This window comes from Astatotilapia calliptera, chromosome 15, assembly GCF_900246225.1.
Source record: "Astatotilapia calliptera chromosome 15, fAstCal1.2, whole genome shotgun sequence".
NCBI lineage: Eukaryota > Metazoa > Chordata > Actinopteri > Cichliformes > Cichlidae > Astatotilapia > Astatotilapia calliptera.
Window position 1 is genome coordinate 31456639 of NC_039316.1, and position 19414 is coordinate 31476052.

The 19414-nt window shown below is 41.4% G+C and overlaps 1 protein-coding gene across 3 annotated transcripts; it reads left to right on the top strand.

Annotated features, from left to right (window-relative positions):
- The first annotated feature begins 644 nt into the window (after positions 1-644).
- On the top strand, positions 645-17869 carry LOC113037207 (uncharacterized). 3 transcript variants are annotated; one of them, XM_026194020.1, is made up of 24 exons: positions 645-875; positions 1094-1180; positions 1449-1572; positions 1652-1754; positions 2328-2441; positions 2529-2645; positions 4244-4404; positions 4888-5034; positions 5252-5354; positions 5814-5942; positions 6114-6296; positions 6785-7038; positions 8125-8985; positions 9441-9531; positions 9730-9837; positions 11788-12369; positions 12499-13188; positions 13543-13665; positions 13961-14089; positions 15153-15345; positions 15480-15604; positions 15737-15927; positions 16050-16183; positions 16280-17869. In XM_026194020.1, the coding sequence occupies exons 1-24, from the start codon at positions 821-823 to the stop codon at positions 16510-16512; spliced, it is 5037 nt and encodes a 1678-aa protein (XP_026049805.1). In that variant the 5' UTR covers positions 645-820; the 3' UTR covers positions 16513-17869. The 3 variants fall into 3 exon arrangements, with proteins under 3 accessions (XP_026049805.1, XP_026049803.1, XP_026049804.1); XM_026194018.1 differs by having other exon boundaries at positions 11788-13188; XM_026194019.1 differs by having other exon boundaries at positions 4316-4404; positions 11788-13188.
- The last annotated feature ends 1545 nt before the right edge of the window (positions 17870-19414 follow it).

Genomic DNA, 19414 nt, shown 5'->3' on the forward strand with positions numbered 1-19414 from the left:
AGAAACTGCATAGCTGAATGGTGCTGTTTAGCTTGACCGTGTTAAACAAACACTGCCTATCATGAGACATGCAGTCAGACCAGTCAAGTGAGGAACAATGGAACTTGTTCTTACACAAAAGGAAACACTTGAGGCATTAGTGGCCTGCTCTATGGAGGTAAATAGTTTCAGTTCAAGCCTCAAAGTGATGAAAAATATTGTATCTGCTGATCCAGCTTTCACATTAGTATTTGTACATAATATGAGGAGGGATGGGAATGTTGTGCAACAAAAATTTAGAACCGGATGCTCTGAAGTTAATAGTCTCTGAATGATTTTTGTTTGTTTTTTGTCTATTTGAGGTCTTTTGGTGTCTCTTTATTGTGTGTCTTTTTGACTTTTCTCTTTGTGGTCTTTTTTTTTTTGCGAGTTGTGTTCTGTCTGAGTCTGACTGTCTCTGTCGGATCTATTTGCAGTCATTTTGTGTTGTTTGTGTCTCTTGCCATTATGAAACAAGAAACGTTAACTTCAAACACATATTTCTCACGGGCTTAGTGCTGTATATAATAATGACTTGCTTGTTGAGCAGAGTCGGTTGGTGGGCTTCACTTTTTGTCCGTCCTTCTCGGCGTTTCCTCCGCCCTCCTGGTTTATAAAAGAAGCGAGCAGCCCTCAGTCATTGGAGCTGATTCAGTCAGGTGGATTGGGGTGGCTGTGAGATGGCGGAAAGAGGCAGAGAGCAGCCGGGGTTAATCCGTCTTTGTTTTGCTGCCCCGCAGTAGAACTTCTCAGTGTCGAGTCCGGTTCGGAGACACACAGAGAATTCGCTTACGGCGCAAACATGTCCTGGAAACGAGCCAGGAGTGGAGAATCTCCGATAAGCCGACGCGCAAAAGGTAGGCGAGAGACCAGTGTCGCTCGGTGAGGGTGAGCGCTGCTCCCATGGAGCCACAGCACACAGACACCTCGCTGGGTTCATGACTGAAGCACTGATGAACTTTTTAGCCAACTTTTTGTGTGGAGCTGAGGAATTTGCTGGAGCGGTCAGATATTATGGACTGTTGGAGTTTTCGGGTGTGAGCCAATAAAAATAATTTCTTCCCAACCCTTTCAGACGTCCCGGAGCCGCTGCAGGAGAGTGCTCTCTCCCCGACCCTGCCTGCGGATCATGTGCTCAGCTCCGGAGCGGTGTTATTCCCTGGTAGCTATTAACCCACATTTGTGTATCATGTGCCTGGTGTATTCATAAATGTTTGAAAGTGTGAGACCTAAGAGAGCTTGTGTGAAGGCTTTAGAACTCCTCCACTCCTGGTGATACTCATTCTTTTTTAAATGTTTCATTTATTTTGGCAAAACTGGCAGCCACATGAAAATGTCCTTAACTCGGACCGGATGTCTAGGCCTCTTTCATTTTATTTTCCCCCTTCATCCCTAAAATTTGCACATAATGGGTTTATCTGGCTTTTTAGGTACTTTTGATCAACATGGTTGCCCTCTGGTTATGTTCCCAGTGGATGGGCAATACAAACTCTCCTCAGACCTCAGCAAAGCTGAAGTGGTGGACTTCATAAATTACTTTCAGTATCAGCACAAGTAGGTGGAATTCAACAAACACGTTTTTTTGCACTGTGTTTGTGTGTACAGTGATGTTTGGACTGTTTCTCTCTGACAGTAAGAAACTGGAAAAGCAGAGCATGGTGTCAGTCGTGGCTGATCTGAGGGATGTCTCACTCTCTACCATCAGTTTCATTGTCGAGACTCTACTGCTGCTTGAGGTATTGTTATGATGAAGTGGAGTGTGTGGCTACATTGTGAGACCTTTTCAAGATGATGGTTTACTTTTTTTAGACTGAAGTTCTATGCTGAAATGCTTTTAGACATGCTTTTATTACCCAGCAGGCTGCTGTTGAATTGTGATGAATATGAATTGTATTATTTACTTTTTTGTGACCAAAAGTATAAACCCCAAAGTACTCTGAAGAATTTGAGTCCCAAATAATAATGAAATATTGTTTAGATGTCAGCTGTCTAACCTGTGGAAGGACAAAAATGTAGAAACCCAGAATGAAGGTTTTCATTTAGCGATACATTTTTTACATTTTATGTGTTGTTGCTTTTGGGGAGTCAAACTGGAGAAAATGTTGCATGAATCTAATGCCTGAAGAATTGAAGATGAGGCAAAGGGTTTCAGAGATGTTTACGTTTACTTAACCAATGAAGCCATTTTAAAAACTCTTGCTGCTGTGTGATTGAGTGCTGTATGAGCAACCATGTGTTTTCATTGAGGAAAACCAAGAATAATTGTTGGTGCAAATTTTTATTTTCCTTTTTTTTTTTTTTTTTTTTAGCTACAAAAGCGCACAGTCCACACTGTGTACATCCTTCAGCCCAAAAAAAAGGATCTTGAGAAGCTAATGCTGAAGCTGCTGGCTCCATCGAAGGATTATCCTGCTTCTTTCAAAGTGAGTATATCAAACTGTTATGCACAGACTTTGTTGAGATTTAATGTACGTGAGCAGTTCTGATCTCCTTTTATAAACATTTTGTAGAGGGTCCTTCTGAGAGAAATCCCAGAGCTCCAGAACTACATTGATCGAAGCCAGCTACCATGGTCACTGGGTGGATACCTCATGTACCGTCATCAGAGCTGGGTTGCCTTCATTAAGGTAGTGATGCTGCTTTCTGCGAGACCAGTTTCATTTAGAAAGTGTAGAAAAATCACTGTGAAGAGGATACAGAGGGTAAGGGCCTGTGGTCTTGATCACATATCTGTGGTGATATATGGGACAGAGGGAGTGGACTTTAACCAGATGGAAACAATCCCAGAGAGTAAGTGTGCCAGAGGAATGTGATGTGCAGTTGATGAGCCATACAATGAAGATATGAAGGAGTTGCTGTGAACAGCAGCATGCTGAGAAAGGGCACTACAGATGTGATGTTTGCTTTGAGAATATTGATGGAGAAGTTCTGAAGGAGCTTCACTGTGCAATTGTGGATCTACACAAAGTATATGATAAGGTGCCAAGATGTGGTACTGTATTAGGAAGTTAGGAGTGTCAGAAGAGGAATGAAAATCAGATGATTAGAAACGAGTCCATCAGAGAGACGGCTGAGATGGTTTGGACATGTGCAGAGGAGGGATAGTGGGTAAATTATATAGAGGATGATGAAGATCGAACTGCCAAGCAGAAGGAAAAGAGGAAGACCTCAGAAGATTCATGGATGTAATGAGAGGGGTTGGGGTGACAGAAGACAATACTAGTGATAGAATAAAATTGATGCAGGTGACAATTGTGAGCCCAAACGGGATCAGCTGAAGGAAGAGAGAAACGCCTGTATTAAAATGCTGCTGCTTCTCTGGGGAACAACTTGTCATGCACCAACTGTAGCAAAGGTAGCTACAAATATGGAATTTAACATGAGCTTTTCTACTTGTAATGTGTGCATCTATAAAGAGGTATGAGTAAGATGAAGAAATGAATGTCTGTCCTGCCTGTTATTTAGATGTATGACGATGTAGTCATGTTTCCTTTCCAAAGCTTTTGGTCATAGGAATAAGCTGGAAGAGCAGCTGAAAGTTCAGTGTTTAAGGATACTTTTTTTTAATGGGTGATTATGTTGATGATTGTCTGCTCCAACCAACTTTAAGCCAACCATTCTAACTAATTTGTTATATTTGTTTAACACAACCGTTAGTCTGATAGCAAGACTTAAGAATCAGTCTTATGATTAATCGGGGGATTTGTGTGTATGTTGAAATGTTTCTGCTCAAGTGTGACGTGAGAAACGGTCTCTCTGGTAAGCCACTAATAACTAACAATAGGTCAGAATCCATTGAATATTTATTGCGAGCATAGATGCAGAGATCTGTTTGAGCAGCCAGCACCTCTTATTGGTCACCACCATGAAGCTTGTGCAAATGCCTTGCATAATGAGCTGATCTTATTAGCCATTGAAAGGAGCCCTCTTTCCATTAATTATCCATTCAGTCATATTCAGCTGGGCCATGACTGTTAACTGTGGCACCTCTTTGCCTGTGGGGAAACCTATTTAGGATACTACTTGGGATACAATCCCCATAGACTGAATTGGGATTTGGTTAACTTAATCGACTGTTGACATAACTAAATCGGGAAAATGAGTAGCCTTAAACTCATGCTCACCTTAAAGCTGTCTAAAATAAACAGTAGTGAAGTCTCATATTGTGAAATCCTGGGTGCACAGATGTATTTTGATGATCTCTGACTCATGCTGCTTCCTGCAGGAGATTGATGCATTTGTCCAGGAGTTTGTGTCTGTAGTCCAGCGGCTGCCTTCATGCATCTCTGCACTGCAGGCTCTGTCCAGGCTGCCACTGCCCACCACCGTCAGCGAGCTCCGGCAATTCTGCTTAGGCACTGAAGCCAAGTTTCAGCAGCTCAGGAGGTTAGAATTGCCCCTTCTTGGTTATGATCTTATCAAGCAGCTGCAGTCTAAAAAAGGGTGTGGCACTTTCTTGTCTGCAATATTTTTGTTAATCAAATATTCACTGAAATATAAACCTTATAGCAGCAGGACGGCAGAGGGGGATGTGCACAGATGCTTGTTTGGTGTAACACTTGTTTTGTCTTGTATTCATGGTATAATATTAGTACCATCAAGAGTAAATAATGTGCTCTAGTTGCTAATTCGGGCCCTATACTAGGAAACTCATTCAACGTGCTGTGGGTATCTTTCTGTTATGTGAAGCGGCTTACTCTAACACTGTCGATCAGGATAAACTGTTTCAGAAAGCTGGTTATCAAGTTAACCCAGGGTTACCCCTGCACGTTCAGATGAAAGAGGTGGTGTTGGCAGCTTCTGACCAATCTAGGGGCGTTTCACAGGTAAACATTAAAGCTTACTGTCCCACATGTATGATGTGATCAGGGAGTTGGGGCTGGAGGAGCTACTGAGGAACTGTGAGAGTTTGGTGGGGAAGCTGCGTTGGCCTGACAGGGAGCCGTGCTTCCAGGATATGGCTGGAACTGCCCTCTTCACTCAGATGGCCTTTGATATGCTCCAGAACCACAGCAGGTACTGCAGGCAGCCAGATCTCTGTGTCAAGTCATGAAAATGGGTTCTTTATCTTAATCCACCAAAAAGTCCATACAGCAGTTTTGTAATGATCCCATTTCACATCAGCTAAAGCAAAATGCCAGTATGACTAAGGATTATCCAAGATTAATGTTTTTTGCTACTCTAAGAAACTGTATCGGACGCTTTTAAGAGTTGATGTGCCATTTAATTACAGGATAACTGCTGCTGTGGAAAAAGTGGAGTTGCTGTGGCAGCAGCTGTTTTCTAAAGCTCGTTTAAGGCTACGTGTGTTCCAGTTGCGTGATAATGCGCTGCAGGTGGGTCTAACAGCGAGTCCACATGTAATGGTTTCCTTTAAAAAATTTTTCAAACCTAGTGGTCTAAACCAAAACCTAAATGACCTGAGTCACTTTACTCGGGCTGTTTTGGTTTGAGCAGAGTGGGGAATGTTTGAGCACAAAACTGAGTATCCACAGGACAAATGTGGCTTTGTACATCTGGATAACCTTAAAATATGAACTATTAAATCATTTTCTGATTGTGAATTGTCAAGGGTGCGGTTCTCATCTTTAAAAATGGCCTTGGGCGTGTAGCTAAGTACAGAACTAGATAAAAGTACAGATAATCGTGTTAGTATAAACGGCTCAGTGTTTGTGGAAAACTACTTTGAGTGACCACTTGAAGAAAATTATCAGCTCCCCCAGTAACTGGGGAACAACAACCGATCCGCAAATAAAGGCAACCGGATGTTGGGTGTTCTTGACGCTTGCTTACAGGTTTCTGAGAAGATTGAAACTCTTCTTCAAGAGAAGATCCAGCCCTTCAAAGTAGAGATTGCCAAGGACCCTACAAAAGCTGTGATTCTGGTGTCTGAATTTGAAGCATCCATCCACACTCCTGCTATGGTATGGCTTTAGCTTGCATGTTATGAATCTTACCTTGCAACATAGATCGACCTCGATTAGATTACACCACGGTTTAGTTAAATCCTAGTTGTTTGTAACATTAGTGTTGCTAACTGTGTTACGGATGCTGTTAACTTATGCTTGAAGTAAAGGTTACCTCTCACCTACCAGGCACTTGTTCGCTGGGCTGAAGATGTAATCCAGGCTTCAGCAGAGATTCTCCCCTTGGACAGTCAGCCCACAGGGAGCTGGGCTGCAGATCTGGAGAGGCTGAAGGACAAACTTGACTCTGCCGTGAACTTGATTCTGCAAACCCTCAGAGCAGTTTCCAGCTACCATCGCTACTACAGCAAGGCAAGTTGCGGAAAACTTACAGACGCGGTAATACCAAGTGCTCGTAACTGTGGCATGAACATCAGCAGCGCATTTGATTCATTGGAAGAACTTTTGTTTTGGAACCTAAGCTAACCATCAACAGCTTTTTGTCTTGCTCTTGTGAGGTAATGCTTGCCACGTTAAACAAAACAACAAAAATACCTTTACTGACTGTAATCACTGACAGTAGTTTTTATTTTTTTCACTCCACATGTGCCAGACATCCTCTTTCAAATCACACTGACCTATCATCCAACTGGCTTACTAACATTTTTCTATCATCCTGTGCTGTCTAATTACAGCCAGTGTGCATTTTTAATTTCAAGGACAAATGCTTTTTAACTACTTAAAAGATGATGTTGCTCAAAAATTTGAGTCTTTGTTATTGCCATACCTGGTTACTGTTGTCTAAAATAAATTGGCCCCACCCCCAAGAATAGCAGAAATTATGCCGTTTACCTGTTTAGGCCAGCTGCTGGTACAGTCTGGTCCTTTGCCAGAACTTCCTCCAGGAGCTCCTGTCGGGTGTTCGTGAAGAGGCTTCCTCCATCCAGCTGCAGCAGAAGAACTGGGGGATGATGCCTGGGTGGAGATGGAGGCTGTCCACTTTTCTGAAGAACAATCCCCCTCCAGAAATGGAGGAGCTGCTCCATCTGTCTCATTTGGCAAATGCAATCCCAGATGATGAGATCCAGCAGATGGGGAAACAAATGTCTCAAAGGTGATGTGATTGATTCCATTTCAACTGTTGTGTACAAAGTCGTACCTTGAGTGCAAGCAAATAAGGTGTGCGTGTGCATCAATTATCAACTTTCTTGCAGTTTTGTGCAAAAATTTGTTGAAAAGTAGCAGCTTTCTGAGACATCAGACATGTCAACCACTGCCGTTACCAAATGTCATTTATGGGCTGTTAGCAGGAAGCTTGGTCCTCTTCAGGAAAGCAGACTTGGTTAAAAACTGAATATGTATAAGTATGTTGTCCTTTCATAAAAGATCATCCAGTGTGTACTCTTGTAGGAAGGGTAAGGAATGAAGCACTCAAGTGCAGCTCCTCATTTTGAGAATTTGACCTGCTATGATGCTATGAATCAACTTTATTTTTCAATAGTAATTTACTCAAACTTGAATGAAATATTCTAATTTGAGCTGCTGAATTTGTGATTTGCATGAGTTACAAGCCACAAAAAGAGGTGTACCAGAGATGAAATCAATTTCTATCAAAGTTTAACCTTTTTAATTAAATGATGAGAAACAAACATTCATCCATTTTGTTTAGTTTTTTATTTTTTTGTTGACACTTGAGTGACTTTTTGAAAGATGAAATGTCTTCACTTGGACTCAGAATCGCCAAAATGAGTCTTTGCTGGGTGAAATATCACATCTAGAAGTTGTGTCCGTTGTGTGATCTATATTTTTATCTTCAGTTGAACAACTGATTCAGCAATCAAATGAAAGTTTGACAGATGATGGCAATTTAAATGGTTTTACTCCAGTGTCGTTGTTGTCGTCGTCTGTATTCATTGGTCCACTGGATTCTTTATTTATTCATGCTGTCACTGAATCATATAATTTATTTTCTCCTTTAGCAGATGGAGTAATATTTGGAATAGATTTAATCGGCTGATCAGCGTTTGTAGCTTATGGCTGCTCAATTAGTTTTGATCCCATCACCCATTCAACCCAAATATTCAGTATGTCAAATAACATTTGACAGTTTGGCTGAGCAGCCAGCCACACCAGTTTACCACATTAATTTTTTTTTTTCTGGTGCCATTATTTCATTTTCTATTTATTTTTTATTCGCCAGGTGCTTGACACTGAGGAAACTTCTAAGCTCTTCAGGACCAGTGGCTGTCGAACAACTCCAGATGGCCCTACAGTGGCAGTATGAGTTACTGAGGGGCAACCATGTGAATCTCTTATCTGCTGATTCTACCACGTCAAAACCTGTGCCACACCATGTTTCAGAGTCAAACCTCGCTAAATGTAAAGGTGGTAAAGAAGTTGCCCATGTCTTTGGAACATCTCCCTTGTCCGGAGGTTCAGGGTTGGTGTCAGCTACGGGCAAACCGTCCTCCCCGTTTGCTGCAACCAGAGACTTTGCAATACCTGCCTCAAGCCCGCCTCAAATCCATGACATTATTTCCAGTGTTTCAGATAGGGCTCACAGAGAGGAGCATGACTTGGGCTCTATAGGAAGCTCTCCTAAAGCTGATTTGCTGAATCAGTTTGAGATCAAAGTAAAGCGCATAGCTGCTGTGTCCAGTAACCCTTGGCTTAGCTTGCCGGTAGAGGATTTGGAAAACTCTTACACTGTCAGCAGTACACAAAATCCAGCACCTCAAAAAGTTGATCACGATTCTTCAGATGAGCATGTCAGTGGCACCCAGGCTAGCAGGTCTCAAATTCAGCCTACACCGGAGGTTTTAAGGAGCACAGAACCCAAAGGATCACAGAGCAGGGACTGGATATTACATCCACAAAGTTGTGTGGAACATCCTGAACTAAGTCCCATTTGCAGTGTTCTCTCCAGCACCGTTATTGAAGGAAGAGACAAGTCCATCTGTTCCACAGAGGGGGTTCCCACTCTACTCTGGGATTCTTATGACCTTCATGACCAAAATCAAGATGATGACGATGATGATGATGATGATGATGATGATGATGGGTAATTTGTTTGGCTTCAAATGTCGATCAGTATGTTGCTTCTCCTACAGTGTGCTATTCTCAAAGAAATTTCAGCAGTGGTATTGAAATTTCAGTTGTTACACAGATCCTACACGAGTAATCTTTTTTTAATTTATATTTTTTATTGTTGGTCACAAGTGACAAAATAATTAGATTTGTCACATAAGGGGACTCTGATTTATTGCAATTTATGATGAGGACTGATCAGGCATGATCACCTGCCAAACTGCATTCTGAACCAGTAAAATTCCTCCAGTGGCACCTACTGTTACATTTCATCATAACATACAGACACTGTATTGTCTACTTTGATTCCTTATGGCAGCAAATTAATGAGGGTCAGATGAAAGAGTTGAAGGAAGGATGGTAAACTGGGAAAAGGCAGATTGAAGAATTGCCTAATGCCTTATTTTATTTCCCCTCGCAACTTTTCAGCGAGTTGTCCATGAAGGACTGGGATGTGAAGGAAGAGGAAGGTCTGAGGGAAGTGGAGAATATCTTGGACAAGGCTGATGAAATATTAGAGGTGAGAGGGGGATCGTTTGAGAAATGAAGACCGTGCTGGTTGTTGTGACTTCTGGACAGAACGGATTCCCTTTCAGTCGATTCACTCGGTACAACGCATAAGTATGGGATATCACGCCCTCGCGTGTCCAGTGTACTGAGTGAATCGACTGAAAGGGAACAGAAGTTATAGACATAACTATTCGTTTTTATTTTGCAGGAGGAGGAAAATGTTCTGGCTCAGGAAGCTGTGCTAGATGCACTGCTGAGGACAGAGGACAGGCAGGGTGTCTGGCGATTGTGTGATGGTGAGGACCAGCTTGATACGGTGGGTGAAGCATCTAGCAGATCAGTTCTTTGTTACAGATTCTATTAATTTTCGATATCGGTTTGTTTCAGTTACTCTATGCCTCTATGGCACGGAAAAAGAGGTAAGTTACACAAGGCACAGGTCCAGGGATGTCTTTGGACTGTAAGAGGAAGATGGACAAAATGTGAAACTGATGTGTGGTTTATAAACTATTGGGGGAAACCTGGTCTTGTTAGGAGAGACGGGATTTATCCCACTTTGGGAGCAACTCTCCTTTCTGGGAAATCTGGCCAAATTTATTAAACGATCCAAACGGGAACCCAAGTTGCCGTCTTACACGCCTCTCTGCAGCGTCTCCTCTTCTGTCATTCCCACAGACCGTCTACATTCAGATGATCAAAACACACTTGCAGTTTGTTTTTTAGGATTTTATATCAAAGGACTAAATAAGATCCTCTGAAAAAGAGCAGAGTTTATTGAACAGTCATGCAAAAACAAAGGAGCACATAACTACACACAGAATAACGAGACAAAGCAACCCTAGGGTTTAGAGCCTTAAGCATATGCACACGTAGCAGAAAGCTAGAGAAAAAGACAGAAAAAAGAGTGACAGACTAAAGTAAGAACTCCTGGATCCTCTTTAGGGTGAGGAGCCTCTGACTACTCCTCTATGAAGTATAACCCATGAGTTGTACAGCTTTCAGGGTATTCTTTTCAGGTTTATATTTATACTCTCCTTTTTGACAGATCTGTTATGCCAGCCTTTTATAGTAAGAAGTAATTAATCTACTTGATATTTTTATTACCCAAAAATAAAAATTTATTTCAGTAATTATTGGTTTTCTCCAACTTCAGCCATGATTCATAGTAATCACCAGGTGGACCCCTGGATTTTTAACCATTAGAGGAAAATTTAATTGGTCATTCCCAGATGTCATGAAGTACAAGGACTTTGGAAACTGCTGTATAGTCAGCTCAATTATTGACTCAACTTCAATAATTTTATTTCCTTTGATTTGCATTTGCCATTCTTTCACATACAGTGTAATATTACTTTGTCCTGGCATGTATTTAGTTGGCAGGTAACGGTAAATAATTTTGCTCTTCACCAAGAAGATTGTCCGGCCATCAGTTTACGCCCTGAAGTTAAAGTGCTTTGGTTAAATGATCTGAATTTGTCTGGCAAGTCTACGTCTGCACGTCAAGTCGGCTTTATTTGTATAGCACATTTAAAGGACCTCAAGTGTCGGCCAAAAATGAATGAATAAATAGGCTTTTCTCATAAAACAAAATTCCCCAGTAACATGAAAGACTCCGTGCCAGTTCTCCCAAACACTTTACTGCAGTTGTTACAGCCAGTGGCACAATGATTATTAGGTATGTGAGGCAAATACTTTTTTACACAGAGCCAGGTGGACAACTGTCATCTTTTGTAGCCCGGTTGTATTGAGCTTGTTTCAAGTAGTGAAACAAGCTTGTTTCCAGTTTTGGCTAAAATATTTTTCTTATGTAATTTGCAAAGTACTGTGCTATGTTGAAATGGCTAAACCCTCATCATCAGAGGCTGACAGACATGCTGGGGTTTGTCTTATAAAATGTCTGACTCAAATAGATGTTGATTCAAATAACTTTTCATATTAAATACAAATGTCAGTAATCTTTAGCTTGTTAATGTCTAACTCACTCCTTATAATTATTGTGCTGATGGTTGTTCTGAAAATAATTCCAGAATAGAGTAGATATCAGCCCCTGTTAAGGCCTGATATCAATCTGAGTCTTACCTGTTCAAACCTTTAAACCATGTTTAATTTACTGCTGGTTCCAAAAAATAGGTAGATGATGGCCAGAATGGAAAAACTCAGTTTGCCTGAAGGGAAGCCTACAAACCAGTGGGTAATGTGACAGTAGGTTTGTCAGCTTGTTTTATAGTCCCTTGGTATTCACTATATTTTTCCTTATTCTTTTAAGATGTCGTCCTACGAGCTGGCTGAAGCTGGTGTTCTTTGTTTCGATGACTGCGTTGACTCTGCAGAATCTGACGGTTTCATTGACCTTGTGTCGGCTGGGTCTGCACGTGAAACTAAAGCTAATGCGGATGGGCTTTACAGTGAAGCTCCAACGGTATCTGACAGCAAGCCAGACCTGCTGATGGAACTGAGAAAGGTTCATATCCTGGACGGGTTAATCATGGAAGAGAACTTGCAGATCAACAAGTTTCGATGCAGTAAAGAGAAACTCAACACTGAGCTCTGGGAGAGCAAACCTGTGGGTACAAATGTGTTACTGACTTCACGCAATGAGAGGGAGGCTTCACATTTGCAGCTGGAAAAGGAGAAGAGGGAGGTGGAGGAGCTGGAGAAACAGAATGAGGATATTGATGAAAGGTTTAAAAAATGTTCTATAACTGAAAGGCCTAGAAAAGAACATGATGATCGAGTGCTCTGTGATCTCTTTCCCAATGGTTCTGGAAGATCAGTCGCCAGCCTTGCCATGGATGGGTCTGTGAATACACGTGTGACTAAAATTATTCAAGATGTTTCAGACCTTAAGGTAACCAAAGGGGCTTCACCACAAGATGTGGCTCAACTGCCACTTTCCCAGTGTCAAGATGCTAGTGGTTGTACAACTGGTCTGTCAGTATATTACAAAATTACCTTGAACAATGTATTTGATTTACAGGAACCCTCAGAAGAGGCAGGGGTCCAATCGCAATACATCGATGGGAATGAATTGGCCAGGTCTGCTAGTTTATGCAGTCCAGAAGCATCTTTAATCCCTGAAATGAGGGTAGATGATGGCACCTTTGACCCAGGTGGAAAATCACTCCTTCCCCCTGTAGCTAAGCCAAGAAAGTCTTTGCTTCCTGTGAATGAAGCCCGTGCTGAACTCGAAGCTCCTCACTCCACAGAGGAGTCCTTAGATCATTATTTTGTAGGTGAAGGCCAACTTCATCTACAAAATGAAGTACTTGAAGAGCTGCCAGAGAATGTGCCTCCAGACACCAGCCACAGCTTGGTTTCCAGTCCAAATGTAACACAACATGAAAACGATAACCATGTACCCCCAGAGAACTGTTGGGCATCATTACAGCGCTCGTCTGAAATAATGACTAAAAATGAAAAGATGCCCACATCTTTACTCAAACTACATGTGCAGTCAGCAGAGGAAATCCACACTTCACCTCCTGCAGATGACCACCAGCTCGAACAGTCTGTATCCCAAGTGACTGCTGATCAGCCTCTAGAGTTTGACTCGGGTGGAAGAGACGAACCAAATGAAAAGCTACTAGATGGCGTTCAGAGCTCCGAGGCTCTGAGAATCTCTGGGTCACCTGAAAGTCAGATCCAGTTTTATAGCCCCATGACGGAGGTACGTGGGCACATCCTACTTCAGCTGTCACCTTTTTGTCTTCATTTAGAACATCAAGTATATCTCGTATTTAAAAGCCTAACATCAACATTAGTTTTTAGTTCTTATGAAAGCTTTCTCCCAACCCCAGGCTTTTAAATTGCTGTGTGCCATGTGTAACTGAGCGCACATACTTTGAATGTATGACTAAAATGGGGCTTATAGACTAAAGCGCTGGCCAGACTTGAAAACAAATAAAGTTGTAGTCACAATATAAACTTAAAAGATCATTTCAGTGCTTTTGAACCTCTGGAATTTTATTTTATTTTTTAAAAAAGGAAAGGAAAAAAAAAAAGCTTGTGTCTGTATCTCTAGATTGCAGATTTCAAGAGTCCAATTGTACTGGATTCAGGCTCTGGTTTGATAAAGGCAGGATTTGCAGATCAAGACCTACCAACCATTATATTCCCCACAATAATTGGGGTGCCAAAGTATGAGGTAAGTGCATTCGTTGTTAGAAGCTTTGATTTTAACTCGTGTCCCTTAGGTTGGCCCCTACATGTTTAAACATATTTATGGAGCGTTTCTTTTCAAAATATTTTCAGTAAATGTATTCTATAAATTGCCTTGGTCTTTGCATCCTTTGTCTGTTCATTGCAGCAGCCTCATGATGTGTGTTTATAGTTGGTTGGCATCTGCCTACAGCTACTTTGAGCTATAAGGAAAACTATGGGGATTTAAAGTGTGGGTATAAATATACTTTTTTTTTTTTTTTTGTGTCCTGTCTTTGCAGGAAGTACTGAATGGTAACCTTGAAAGAGAGGCCTACATTGGTCACGATGCAGAACACATGAGAGGGGTTCTGACTCTGAAGCACCCCATAAAGAATGGAATCATTCACAACTGGGATGAAATGGAAAAGGTGAGACTCGTGTTTGCATAACAACTAGAAAATGAAAAACTCATGTCGGAATCATTCCCCTTTAGTACTTAAATGTTACGTATATTGATGTGTCGTCTGGAACTCGATTACTGACTACAGGTTACAGCTGTTCCACAGACCCAGCTGACTGAAGATGTTGGATGTCTTTTCCAGCAATATGAGGCTTAGTTTGAAAGAGGCACGACCCAAAGCCTTTTTGTTTGTAGTACTTGACATGTGAGGAAAATGTGTACATTCAGTTTAAAAACATGTTATTGTGGTCCTGCTGTGCATATATCCATAAATGGACTAGAAAACTTTACACTTAATATGCTGTTTTATTTTGCTACTGCACTGGTTTTAATATTTTTACCCCTAAGCCATAAAAGGCTGAGGGGGTATTGTTGTCATCGTGTCAGGCCTGCGGGTGGCGTGTACACCCAGCTTTGTGAACACAGTAACCTGAGAATGAGGTAACATGAGGTGCAGCTGGTAGGAGGCTGAGCAGTAGTGATGGTGGCCGTCAGTATTTTTATCTGCTGTGTTAAACAAAGCGAGTTTACACGTAATAATGAAATGTGCTGTATAAATAAAATTGCTATTGGCATGTGGGAGAGTCTGTACAGCCTTAAAGGCTGCAAAAGTTTCATTTTATACTTGATCGTTACAGGTACATTTGCTCATCTATCATACAGTCTCTGCTGCTTGAAACTTGCTGGCAAAGTGGAAAGGCACAAATGGTTTTCTTATGTTCAAGTCTCAAATATAACAAATCCGTTCAGCAAATACCCTGGTTTTATCCCATCATTGGTCACACAGTGTATATGTGTTGATGCTGTCAAAAGCCTCACTTCATAGGAATATGTTCCTGAGGCTTAGAGGGCAGCTGCAGACCTATTTGTCCCTGTGGATTACCGGTAGTCTAGTTTGAATGTCTGTGTTTTGAGAACTCACCCACTTTGCAACTTCCCCACCCATTAACATGCTTCCCTCAAGAGAAATAAAGTATTGGTGGTTGTCCACAAGCTCATTTACTCTTGGTGCTTGACTTTTTGTCTCTTAGATCTGGCATCATACGTTCCAGCAGCTGCGTGTGGAACCAGAAGATCACCCGGTTCTTTTGACGGAAGCGGCCATGAACCCTCTGAAGAATCGGCAGCACGCGGTTGAGATCATGTTTGAGTGTTTCAACGTGCCTTTCACCTATGTAGCCATGCAAGCAGTGCTCGCGCTCTACGCAGCGGGAAGAACCACTGGTACTGTAGTCGCTCGTCTTCCCGCACTGATTGATGCACACGGATGATGGCTTGTCTGAAGACTTTGTTCAGCTTGGTGTATTTAAACCACTCAAATCTGATCCTATGATCCTACTTGTGCGTATTTGATATAGGTGTGGTGTTTGACTCTGGGGATGGAGTGAGCCACAGTGTGCCTGTGTTTGAGGGATACTGTCTACCTCATGCTGTACAACGCTTTCCCCTGGCTGGATTAGATGTTACACTGCATCTTAAAAAGGTATTTAGCACTTCTGTTAATACTCCAGTGTAGGAGCTATGTTATTGATTGCTTGGAAGGCATAATCCCTGGATGGTTCCTAACTTAGTTTAAAGACGAGGCAAAACCAGCTTGCTGTGCTTGTTCTTTAAGCTTCTCCGGGAACAGGGAGTGTGCATGCGTACCACAGCAGAGGAGGAGATAGTGAGGGAGATGAAGGAGAAGTGCTGCTGTGTCTCTCTCAACTATGAAGATGAGCTAAATCGGGGGCAGTCATCCTGCAGAGAGATGCATTACACCATGCCAGATGGGCAGATTATTACCCTCAGCACAGAGAGGTTCAGGTAATGTTGGGGGGCTGCTTCCTGCTTTTTACCAACACTTAAGTTTTAGAAATGATCTTGTGGTCACCTTGCTTGTTGTATAGCACAGACTCTTTAGCAGAGTGTACCCCCTGTTCATCTAGGGCACCTGAGATTCTGTTCAAACCTGAGCTGATTGGATGGGACCATTATGGGATGCACGAAAGCATCTACAGGTCAATCCTCAGCACAGACATTGACCTGAGGCGCTGCTTCCTGGGAAACATTGTACTTTCAGGTAACATTTGGTTCTTGGTAAGGTGTTGCACTACAATCTGAAGTACAATGGTTTTCCAAATTCTGCTTCCATTTGTTTTGTCCTCTCTTCCTGAAGGTGGGAACACTCTGCTGCCCGGCCTGCCTGAGCGACTGCAGGATGAAATCAAAGGCCTGCTGCCCTCAGACATGGGGGGCAGTGTTTGTGTAACCAGCCCCAAAGATAGAGACTCCTCAGTGTGGAGAGGAGGAGCAGTGTTGGCAAATATGCCTACCTTTACCTCTGCATGGATCAGTCGGGACGAATACGAGGAGTATGGACCGCAGATAGTCTTCAGGAAGTGCTTCTGAATCGACTGAAAGGTTGATGGCTCATTTCATCAACAGTGCTGCTGGCTGCTGAGCCAGCGGGACTCAGCTGTTGTCCCTCTCTGTGGAATCTTTTGTGTTTTTCTTAATTTTCTCTCCCCTGTTCTTTAGTGGAGGTTTCCTGCTTACACCTTATGCACTTCCTATACAGCCCACTAACACGGCAATAAGGAAGTTGATCAAAACGTTCCAATCATTACTATTGTCGTTGCTATCACTATAAAACCTCTAAGTGTGTCTTAAATTCTAAATTTCTGTGTCCCAAGAACTTAAGCCTAAATATATTCATGTTCTGTGATTAAGGGGCTGAAACTGAAGCTGCCCTTTAATTCATGTCTGTCTTTGTTTCAAGAATATGCAATTGAGAAACATGAAGAAATTTTGATGTGTCAGCTTTAAATTGTGCATTAATCTGATATTGTCAAAAACCTTATTTATTGTTTTTGCTTTTATGTGAAACATGATACTTGCTTTTACACATGGTAGTCCAGCTGTAATCTGCTGTGGTTCTTTATGCACTGAATGTTGAGTATTAAGGGCTCTGCAGAATTTATTCTTAAATCTTCTGCAATAATGGATTTGTCACAATGCAACTTTCAATGATTCCTTTAGTTAATACCACATTTTCGTTGTAATATGACTCAGATTGTCATCATAACACATGACAGAATATATTTGTTTTTAATTTCTTTTTCTGTGCAGAATCCCTTGAATGGAGTGGCTCCTAATACTCATCAGATGGGTGCAGTGTACATGAGTTTTTCCTGAGGTCATTGTTGGTTCTTAGACCTCGTTGCACGTGTTGCTCTGGTACATTGTGAACTCTGTATAATTTTTCAGTGTGGAGGTTGTTTGTTTTTTTTTTTGTTTGTTTTTTTTTTTGTGTAGGGGACCATTGTGTGTTTTACATGCATTCTTGCACAAGTTATCCTTTTTGTGGACTCTGTTCCAGTGATGCCAAACTGCTCAATTCCTGTTAAATTCTGAAGAAAAACAAACAGTGGCAGCCCGTGCTGTTAGACTTGGTGAACATTTAAAGATTTTTATTATTTATTCTGTGCATGAAATTCAGTTGCATGAGTTTGAATTCCACGTGTGTGTCTATGTTGTTTTGGACTTGTGTGTGTACTTTGCATGAATTTTGTATTTTTAAGTGTCTGTCTAAAAGCAGAGGGTTTGTCATGTGGCCTAGAGCTCTGCTCTTATGGGGAAATTACTGAGCGGTGACAGCAGAAGCTGCCGTTTCAGGCAAGTTTGAAGTGAACAGGCTCATGGATTGTGTGGTTCTTCTAATTGTAGTTAAACGGCTGGGCCGAGTCCAGCAGTGTTTTTCCTGAACCATGTCATTTTTTTTTTTTTTTTAATAAATATTGTAATCATCATCCTGCTGTGCTGACTTTGTTTCAGTTGTAGACGTCCCTGAATGTTGAGACTAAAACGGAAATGGATCTGCTTTTTCATATTTGCCTAAATGTAACCAGTGTGTTCCTGTGTTGTATGATGAAAGGTAAGGCAAGTTTATTTATATAGCACAATTCAACAACACGGTGATTCAAAGTGCTTTAGAAAAAAAAAAAAAAAAAGGAACAGTAGATAAAATCGGTAGTTAAAATGTAAGTTTAAGAATTTAGGCTTAAAAGTAAAACTGGATTTGGTGCTTTATTCAAATGCAGCTGGGAATAGGTGAGTCTTAAACCTGGATTTAAATAAACTGAGTGTTTCAGCTGATCTGAGGCTTTCTGGGAGTTTGTTCCAGATATATGGAGCATAAAAGCTGAATGCAGCTTCTCAGTGTCTGGTTCGGACTCGGAACTGATTTAAAAAAAAAAAAAAAAAAAAAACTGGCTCCAGATGACCTGGGGGATCTGGAAGGTTCATACTCGGTCAAGCCTACTAAAGATGAATGCATGGACTAATTTTTCCAGGTCCTGTTGAGACATCAGACCTTTTATCCTTGAAATATTCTTGAGGTGATAGTAAGCTGATTTTGTTATTGCCTTAATGTGTTTTTCTAAGTTTAGGTCTGCGTCCACTTCAGTTTTGTTTAGCTGGAGAAAATTGTGGCACAGCCAGTTATTAATTTCCTCAATGCATTTATCAAGAGCCTGTACAGGGCCTCAGTAATATATCTGTGCTTATCTGCATAGCTATGATAGTTTATTTTGTTCTTTATAATCTGTTCCAGTGGGAGCATGTAAATGTTAAACAGAAGAGGTCCCATGATGGAACCTTGGGGAACTCCACATGTGATACTTGTCTGCTCAGATGTGAAGTTACCTATTGATACAAAGTATTTCCTGTTTTCTAGGTTTTGAACCAGTTTAGTACAGTTCCTGAAAGACCTGCCCAGTTCTCCAGTCGTTTGAGTAATATGTTGTGGTCAACTGTATCAAATGCTGCACTGAGATCCAGTAAAACTATAAGACTGACATTTTTCCACTGTCTGTATTCAGACATGTGTCATTAAACACTTTGGTCAGAGCAGTTTCAGTGCTGTGGTTCTGTCTAAAACCTGACTGGGAGGCATCATAGCAGTTATTCTGTTTTAAGAAGTAATTGAGTTGTTAAGAAACTTTTTCAATGTTCTTACTTAAAAATGAAAGATTTGAGATCAGCCTGTAGTTGTTCATTTGTGTCTTGTCAAGATTGTCCTTTTTCAGTAGAGGATTAATTTCAGCTTTTTTTTTTTTTTTTTTTTTTTTTTTTTTGTGCTTCTGGAAACACACCTGACATTAAAGAAAGCTTGACGATCTGTAACAGGTCTGACTCCAAAGTCTTTGAGACCTCTTTGGAAAAAATCTGTTGGCAGGACATCTAAGCAGCAGGAGGAAGAGTTCAGTTGACGTTAAATTTCCTCCAGGTCCTTGCTGTTAATAGGGTGAAA